Source organism: Aptenodytes forsteri, unplaced genomic scaffold (assembly GCF_000699145.1).
Source record: "Aptenodytes forsteri isolate BGI_AS27 unplaced genomic scaffold, ASM69914v1 Scaffold84, whole genome shotgun sequence".
Taxonomy (NCBI): domain Eukaryota; kingdom Metazoa; phylum Chordata; class Aves; order Sphenisciformes; family Spheniscidae; genus Aptenodytes; species Aptenodytes forsteri.
In genome coordinates, this window is record NW_008795492.1 from 183219 (window position 1) to 192921 (window position 9703).

At 38.8% G+C, this 9703-nt stretch overlaps 1 protein-coding gene across 1 annotated transcript in view; it reads right to left on the reverse strand.

Annotated features, from left to right (window-relative positions):
• Positions 1-9311, reverse strand: part of LOC103900832 (transmembrane protein 180) — an 18952-nt gene extending 9641 nt beyond the window's left edge. The window contains exons 1-4 of the mRNA XM_009281601.1: positions 9270-9311; positions 5502-5680; positions 4002-4736; positions 868-1022 (exon numbers count right to left, since the gene is read on the reverse strand). Coding sequence (XP_009279876.1) covers positions 868-1022; positions 4002-4736; positions 5502-5654 — 1043 coding nt within the window. The 5' untranslated portion in view covers positions 5655-5680; positions 9270-9311. The remainder of the gene's footprint in view (positions 1-867; positions 1023-4001; positions 4737-5501; positions 5681-9269) is intronic.
• Positions 9312-9703: the final 392 nt, after the last annotated feature.

The window sequence follows — 9703 nt, forward strand, 5'->3', positions numbered from 1 at the left end:
ATGTCTTATTATTTTGGGTGTGATTAGCTTTTACTTACGAGAGGCTTTGAACAATTAGCACTTTAAACATATAGTCTTTAAGTACCTTAGAATGTTTTCCTTGGGAAATCAAAATATATCTTCATCATTTAAAGTATGCAGGTAATGAAATTCAATTTATTGTTCACACAATTCAGTGTTACAGTAGCCCATGACAGAAATACTGAAAATAAGAATGAAAAGGCGGGGGGGTGGGGGAGCGGAGAAGATGAAGAAAAGGAGGGTAGGAAAGAACATGTAGAAATAAAGCAATGAAATAGAAAATGAAGAAATAAAAAACAAACTTCTGTAACAACATTCTGATACAAACAGGTCTTTATTTTTAAATAAGGTTTTCTATGTATCATAATATACTTCTGTGAAAATACTTCTTGGCATCATACTTAGCCAGTACCAGTGAGAATGTGACTTGGTATTGGTTACCTAACAGATACCTGACATACCAGTATTTGTTTTGCAATACAAAATGAGGTCTGAGCTTTCCTAGCAAACAGTCTCTGAAGAGTTCCTCTATTGAAATCTTCTGTGTCTATGTGGATGAGAAAAAGAAAAGGTTCTGCTTCCCTTGAATCTCATGTTAAAGCAGGTATGTGGGTGTTCATTTTTAAGGCTTTTTTGTTTTTTTTAAGCAGAAATTAAAAGCTGAAGCAGAATAAAATGAAAGCTGAAAAAAGCTGTAACTGGAATTTCAATTTTTCTGACAAGTGAAACAGAACAGGAAGAAAACCATAAAAGCAGTGGCAAAATCTTCATGCTATTAAAAGCAAGTGTCCACTCTGTTACAATTACTTTAGCCATATCTATGAATAGGGAAGTGTATTTACTTACATGTTTGTTGTGAGATAAAATGCCAACAGATAATAGTGCTCTGGCCCTAGAACAAACATGACAGCAGCAGCTACTACTTCAAAGTAAAAGGAAAACAAGATGATTCTGTAATAACCAAACTTCTTCAACGAAGTATGACTGAGAAGAACAAGGCACTGAAAAGATAATATATACACATATATGATGAAAAGATGTAGTACAGTATCTCAGTATTAGGAGAGCTATAAAGCACAGACCAGACATAAATTATTACTACCCATTAAAGAAAAAAAACCCCAACCCTTTCTAAAAAGTTCAATCCAAGTAAAAAAATAGGAATTGAACAGAGAGAACTATACTGGCTCACTCTACGCTACCTCTATCAGATAAGAATGGTCTCCCTTCACTCAAAACTAGCCAGCTAAGAACTACTATATCCTGAGGAAAATACCATTTCCCAAACTATTATTGAATGCTCATGATCTTTATGTTTGATATCCCTTAAAGAATTAACTTTGCAGTATGTTAACTGTAAACCAAGCATCTTGCCATTTGAATTTTAACTTCTGAGCAAAAATATTTTCAATAATTGTATTTTCATTAATATTACTATTTTCACTGACATTTATAGAAATTAAGCATGACTTTTAAGTTGATAAAGCAAGCTCTCCAAGACAGCTGATCTAAGCAAGTTAGCGACTTTATTAGCAAGTAGAGAAAGGCAGGTGCCAGTGGACAACGTGTATGGCTGCATTTTCATACTGCCAATCTTAGCAAGCAGTAATCCACACGAAAAGCTAGTGACAGGAAAACTCGCGAAAATGGTATTAAGTGCTGATTATAGTATGAACAAAGCGTAAGCTCTTCTATGTTGTTCCTCACTTTCGACTTTAAATAGGACATTTTGTAATGCATTATGTTGTTTTTATTATATGAGCCTATGTCACTATCTACATGTATGTGGTCCTCATCACTGTCACAAAAAATACTCACAAACTCTATGAAGATACACATTTTCTCCTTCCTTTTGTGTTACAGAGATGAACAGTGTAATATTCAGATGAAGAACAGGAACGAATTCTCCTTGTACATTTGTTCCCACATTTAAATTCTTTAACATAACCAGTAAAACCAGGATGCTACAGTCAGACAAAGATTACTGTGGCAAATGCTATTTTAAAGAAGCTCAAGTTTTCTACTTAGACCAATGATCAGGTAGGTAAAACAAATCCGGAAAGTTGGTATAAGAAAAAAATCTGGCTGTAAGAAACTTAAACATACTCCTCCCCCTGGCTGTTTTCAGGCATTTTTCAGAAAAGTGCTTACACTAGAAATGGTAAGGCATTATGTAATGCGTGTTATTGTAAAAACCACGACCTTGTCTCCCTATAATTGAGAAATAACCCTGCCTCAGGAAGCACTTATGATTTAGAAAATGCCTTATTACCTGCATGTTTCTAAGACTGCATGTTTCTAAGAAAAATACTAACTTAATTATGCAAATTTAAATTTGTATGCCTATGTTTCAGCAATAAGGTTTCCCTTGTAGGCAGGTTTTATTCTTCACACTCACTACTGAAAGGAACCTAAGACGGAAGCTGAATTCTAGTTTAGTACAGGCCACTGAAGCACAGTTCATAAGAAGGAGCTTTATTTTACATGGGTTGGGTGCTTTTCCGGTAAGTGAAGTTCAGGACATTGCCACCAGAGAATACTCTTATTATATTTTGAGCTCAAAGGGACAAAACCTGAGAAAAATAAGGTCACAGCAAACTCTCTACGGTTCAGTGACCTTCCAGACAAAGAGTCTCTGGGGAACAGAGAGAGATGCATTTTCTGAAAGATTGGTTGTTTCACACTGTCACGCTGATTTTATCAACAGTAGTGATTGCTATATATTGAGTGTAAAATTATTCAAGCTTTCCTGACTTCTGCAGTTTCTGATTTATTTCCAAAGTTCATCAGCTAACTGTTTGAGTTACAGAAAAAAACTATTAAACCTGTGGTAAGGATAAAAGTTGAAATTATAGATATTTAGGATTTATGGAACAGAGAAGGTATGTTTAAGATTTGTATGTTATATATGCAAAAGCCAAAATGGTAACTGAAATTGAACTGTGAATTCCAGTTGCACTTTCATGTATCTTCTTTTAGATTTTACTTCCTGAAAACATTACAACTTAATGAACATAACAGCCTGATTTTCAGAAATTCTGAACATCATCAGCACCTATGATGAAAGTCAGGATACTCAGTTTTTGAGCAGTCCAACAAGTAAACATAGTGAAAGTTTTAAAAGATCCAGTGAAGAAGGGAGTGAAGAGGAGAATTTTTTTATTCACTGCAGACACGTATGTTTACATTCTGTGGGACATATTTTTGCTGCTTTTCTTGTTTGGGTTCTCTTTCTCTTTTCTTTTCCAGTTCATTACTCCTCCCCTCATCCCTGATAGGGGTCTCAAATTTCATCTCTCTCGCTCTACCCAGTAAATGTAGCTGACCAAGACAGTAAACAACAAAATAAATGGGAACGCATTATTCTCCAAAAGTAGATATTCAGAGTTTTGTTTGGTTCCCATGACTGAGATACCACGTATTTCAACAATGCTTTTAATACCTAATAATTTTTCTGGTGTTTTGTGCAGTTTATCTCAGAAACTGCCTGAAAAAGAGATTATTCTTTCATCATGTATTACCAATCAAAACCAAAGAGAATAGAATTCAGAATTCTATAGAACTTGCTTTTAGAAACTTTTTATCTTGACCTTGTTTTTCATTCCTTTATACTTAGGTATTATAAACCCTGTAGGATACAAAAAGTTAACTTCTTGCATACTCACATCTCACATTCTTGTAAGCAGATATTCCACCAGCCTGCCTGCTTATCATTTCTCCCTACCCTACTCTTACATTTGGTTGGCCTGTACATAGAGGTACTTTCTTCTTTTAGAGCATTGGTGAGCTAGGTTTGTTATATGCTTATATGGCTTCTGCTGGATACAGCATTTTTTCAACAAACATTCTCGGTATGGCCAATGGCTTATGCTGGATACAGCATTTTTTCAACAAACAGTGCAAATGGATACCTTAAACTAATGAAAACTAGTAAAACACCATGTTTTCACACTTTGAAATAAAAAAGCGTAACTGCCTACCTGAGGACAAATAAAGCCTGCTCCATACATGATACTTCTTATTGAGGAAGAAAGGACATCCTTAGGAATAAGATTATCCGCAAAGATCATCATAAAATTGTTGCAGAAGGCTAGGTGGAAGACTTGGAAGAAGTTCATAGTTACAAAAAATAAAAAGTTTTTCTCTGTCATAATCTGCTTGGTCAGTGAAATTACAGAGGACCAGGAGAGAGCTCCATCACTGTTTTCCAGATTAGCGTTCTCCATACAAACTTCTCTCTGCTCATACTGACTAGTACTGTATTTGCCTGTGTAACACATACAAGCTGTTGCTAATGCTGCAACCAAAACAGCAAAAGCCTGAAAATACGCAAAATTTTCCATATTATCTGATATAAGACCACAAAAGAGAATGCTTGTTGATCCGATTAATGTTGCCACTTGGTTATATTTAATAAGCTGAAGCCTGCTTTCATGTCTTGTTGAAATTTCTGCAAAGAGCGCACACTGCGCTAGAAGCACGAATGTAAGCAAACCATCAAAAGCACATAACGCAACAATGAGGTGAAGACCACTTAGCCAGTCACCTTCTTCATAATGTTTCCAAGGAAACCAAGGAAGCAAAAAGGCTAACGCATATAAAGGAGCTCCATATAAAATTGAAAACTGGCGTCTTGAGCAGCATGCGAATTTGGAGTTATCTTGAATATACCCAAAAAGAGGATCATTAATGGCATTCCATATCATAAATACAACCTGTGACAAACAAGTAAGAAACACAACAGAATTTATCATTAGCGTGATTTTTCTGCAGAGGTTATACAAACACAGAAGTAATACACACCATATTTATTTAAAATAAATCTCTATTCAAAGAATAAAGAAAGATGAAAGTTTCTCAGGTCAAAACAGACTCCAGACCAAATTCTTAAAGGTATTTAGAGGTTTACAGTAATTTTGAAAAACAAGATGAGTAAGTAGGCAGGTGCCCAACTACATGTGAAATAAAGCCCTGTCTGTAAGACTTCAGTTCTTCAAAAGCTTATGTATCTGGGCTTTCATCTTGCAAAGCCCAAATATTACTCCCACAGCAAGTAATTCAAAACATGAGCTGGCCCATTACTTTCAGGAGACCATTTATGACAAGAGTTGCTCATGTGGATAATGACTTGCAGAATAAAGGCAGTATTTAAGTACTTAAACAGTCCATAGGAAAGCACTAATGTCAAACATATCCGTGGAGCTGACGTGCAAGATTAGTTTAGAACATTACTTCAAGCTATCAAAGGTAAAAATCTTTCCAGCAATTAAAGTCTGGAGATTTTTAGTCTAAAGACTGTAAATGATGTGCTTTATGTGTACCATCAATTGCTTATGGACTAACTAAATTTAAAATGAATTTACTATATAACTATTTGCAATGCATCCAAAATTAACTCATAAGTAAAAAAAAAAAACTTTGTTGTGATAACACAGACACATAGCACAACATGGTAATCAAAATACTCCACTGGACAATACCTGTGCTTGATGAAATGCTACTTCTGAAATTTTGTATCGGTTTAGGAAAAGCTTAACGTAGTAGAAATTAAAGATACTGTTCATCATTCCAGCACCTAACGTAGTCATGGAATATGCCAGCGCATTAGGATGAATTCCCAAAACAAACTTCATCTTCCACAAGTACAACTCTCTTCTTCCTTAAGTAACAAAAAAGAATTACAACAGTTGGTAGAATAATTTTCCAAATTAAAATGACATGGGAGATTTGCTTGTTTCAGAGGTGTAGAAATGGATTCTTAGAGAAAAATTTCCCATTCTTCCTTCCTTTTTTTTAAAGAAGCACATTTTACTGAGTTGTAAGACACTGAGCCCAAAACTGAATAGATGCAAAATATTAAGAAGTCAGTGACGATTCTAAATATAATCAGTGCTTAAAAATCAATGGAACAAGTAGACAAAAATTTAAAAGAATCCCTTCTAACTGGTGCACAGACTCAATATAAAAATCTGCTATTGCAAACACTAATCTTGGTGTAGAGTTCAAAGTAATTGCATACATTTTAGATCTTTCTTGCTAGCTATGTAGTTTTAAAATTATGGACTGTGTAGGAATGAAGTGACTCAATTCATATCCTTACGTATTCCATTGCTATGAATGTCAAATGCAGCATGCCCTTAGATGAATATTTCTTTCAAAACAAATACCAAGTTTTGTCCTTGTATTTTTAAATGTTAATTGTTAACAAGTCATGGAAGCAATACTTTCACCTAATAAACTAATGAGATATGAACAGAAACCATAAAACAATCAAAACACCTTTTAATAGTTTAAACATTTTCATAGTATAAAAGACTGCATGCAAATAAAATCTCGCAAGTAACACACGTACAGTATTTTAAGTATGTCCAAATAACAGACATTTAGCCCAAGAATAGAGAGTTCTTTAACATATCAAACAGATCTTCAGCCAACAATTTTTTAACATGCTGACTTTTTCCATCTATCTAGCAATTAACTGAAGCATGCTTGGTATAAGCTATCCCATGAAAATAGCTAGCTCCAGGGAACCTCTACCTTCTAAAGCAGAGCAACGTCTACCTTTATGGTCCTTGACCAGATTTGATTCTATAAGCCCAGTACAAAAATACTTCTCCCAGGTATCTCTTTTTAACTGAGGCTTTATTCATCTTTACATCTACTTGAAGGAAGCTGTCTGCCATTAATTTAGAGATACTTCAGGTTCAAATTTCAGCCTTACGATGCGCACTAACTCCAGAGCTTTACAACCTGCTTTTTGTCAATAGTCCACACTTTGCTCCTCTGCATATTAACAATTTTATCCTAAATGCAATTTTCAAATATCCATCAAAATACTTGGCTTGAATATCTGCTTGTTCAGCTTGATAAGCAGATCTATAAGCAGCTCTCTGAACTCCTCATAAAAATGACCATGAAAGAAACAGGAATGAAAACCAAGGCTGTGTCCAACCTTCCTGTGGTTTACAAAGTGGCTGAAGACAGGCTGCTGCAAGGGAAGATGGTAACTTCCTAATCACCAGGGGAGAGCCAGGCAAAAGCCACAGATCAGGTAGGGACTGGAGAAGTGTCTATTCTGGCTAAGGCAGATGATGGAACAGCAGTTTTTCCACCCCCCAACACAGAAAATGAACTCTTGAAGAGCAAATAAAAAGTGGATGCATTTTTGCATATATATTTAAGATGCTCTAATATGAAATGAGATGCAACGAGCAGATAACTTCACAGGTAAGAAAAAAAAAATCAAGCTGACAAACAACTTGAACCAAGTTTTTTTTTCTAAAGCCAATTTATTTGTGAGAATATGACTGAATTTTTAGATACTTGAGGATGATTGTGACATACATTTTCAAGTTTTATTTTTCACAGAGCTACAGCTGTAGAGGCGCTTCCATTTTCAGGTGATGAAATTTTGCATTTTTGTAACAAGTTTGGTTTCACAAACTTTTACTGAGAAACTTAAAGCGACGAATAAGGTTACTGAAAAGATGGCCATTTGAAATGTTTATTTTTAAAAATAAGTTTGATATTACTGTGAAAGTCATTACTATAAGTGCCTTTCAAGCCTTCACAAATATACTTAATGAAGTGATTTATGTAGTAGATATTAGAGCTTTTGGAAAGCTAGACATTTCATCTCTACTTCTCCCTGGAGCCCCCTGCATGGGTCTTTGAATGGAGAATTGGAAGACTCTCCTTTTCCTCAAATTCCATGAGCACCAAGAATAAATGTGCTTCACACTAACATTACCAGCAAACTATCAGTCCTTTCTCAAATCATATTTGACTCAATTCCTTCCTACACACAAATAAAAAAAAAGTCCCCTCAGCTGCAGAAAATTTGAAAGAAAGAAGAAATTTGAAATTTTTTCAACAAAAACCTTCTAACAATGTGCAAACAGGCCTCTAGTGCCATGACTAATTATAATACACAGGATCTGACACAACTCTTTACAATAATTGGTACATCTGGTCCCGTACCTTGTTTATGAAATAGGTTCAATTAGAAGTTGAGGTACCACACTTCCTTTCCCAGAAGATGTGCTCTTTAATTGTACTACAATGAAATTATGCATGAGTATGCCCTCCCTCTTCTTAATAGTCAGCCTTTATATTGAATAAAGCACAAGTGTTGACATTTTGTGACTCACAGAAGGCACATCAGTTTCAGAAATTTCTTGTGGTTACAACTGTGTTAATACAGATGAGCCAAAAGAACAGACTGTTTAAAGCAGAGACGCAGTATGACATTACTTGCATTTCTCCCAGAGCTGGATGACAATCACTGAAAGAAACTAGAACGAGTCTAAAGAAGAAAAGTGATATCCCAAGCGATAACAAATTTTGACTGAAGCACGCTAGCTGACATCATGCTCTGCTGCTGTACTGGGTCCCAAACCACAGCATAATGCTCACAGTCCTGGCAAACTGGTTGGACACAAGTATCTTCGTTATCTTTCTTCCATGACTTGAACCACGTTAAGACAGAACTAAGAATAAGCGCCTTCCTAGTCCCGAGGGGTAATACTAAGGGGAAATGCTGCTGAAGCAGGGGGGAGATGCAAACAGAAAGCACTTGGAGTAGGAGGGCAAGTGAAACTCGTTGAGTGCCGCCACTTTCAAGCCCGCGATGCTATGGCTGCCCAAGTGCTGTAAAGCTGTGACTCCGGGAAGGCAGGGGACTCCGGAAACTTTCAGGACTGGAAGTTTGGAGGTGCTCGTCTGTCAAAACTGGGCAAGTCAAGCTACTTTTTCCTCAGCAGCTCCCCAGATACGGAACACGGCTCTCTCTTCCTTGTAAGGAGAGGAGACGAGAGCGACCGGTGACCGCCCGACTGACATGCGAGGCGCGGGGATGGAGACGGCCGTCGTCAGACGTGACAGGAGCTGCCACGGCTACATGCTCCAGCGGGGCCACGCTCTCCCCTCCCCTTCCGCACTCCGGCGCCAAGGCTCCCCCGGGAGGCGGCGGGAACGCGGCCAACACCTGGGCGCGACGCCGGTGAGGAGCCGCGGCTCGAGGGCCGAGCTCCTCACAGACTCTTCCCTCAGCGCACCTCGGGGGGGTCCCAACACGGGACGACTAGGAGCCACAGCTTTCCCTACGCCTAGCCGCCGCTGCCCCACCCCGGGCTGTGCCAGCTCTGCTCCGCCACAGACCCACCAGAATACCCCCCAGCAACCCCTCCCCGCCATTAACCCTTCAGAGCCCCATCAACCACCGCCCCCTTCCACAGGCACTAACCCACCTCCTCTGACTAGAGGCTGCGCAGTTGGCTGCTGGGGCGGGTGTAATCAGCCCGGCCCAACCGTCTCTTCGTTCTCATTGGCGGCTTGATATAAATTCGCTTTGTGATTGGTGTAGGCTCCTTTCGATCTGTCCGGCGGGCGGCTTCCCATTGGCTCCCCGCAGGGGAGGTGAGGGTGTTGTGTTTGAATCGCGGGGAGACGGTGGGCGGGTGGCTGTAGCTTGCCACGTTGCCGCCGGCAGCTTCGCGCAGCCCGACCAGAAGGGGGAGAGGTTCGGCAAAGTCCGGAAACGTTCGGCAATGGCCGGAGGCGGCTTTTAAGGAGAGGAGCGGCTGCCGGCTTGCCCTGCGCCACTCGGCGGATTCGTTCGCGTGACCGCTGCCGCCTCGTCCTCCCGCCCCCGCCGCAAGGGGAAGGGGCGCGATGCTATGCT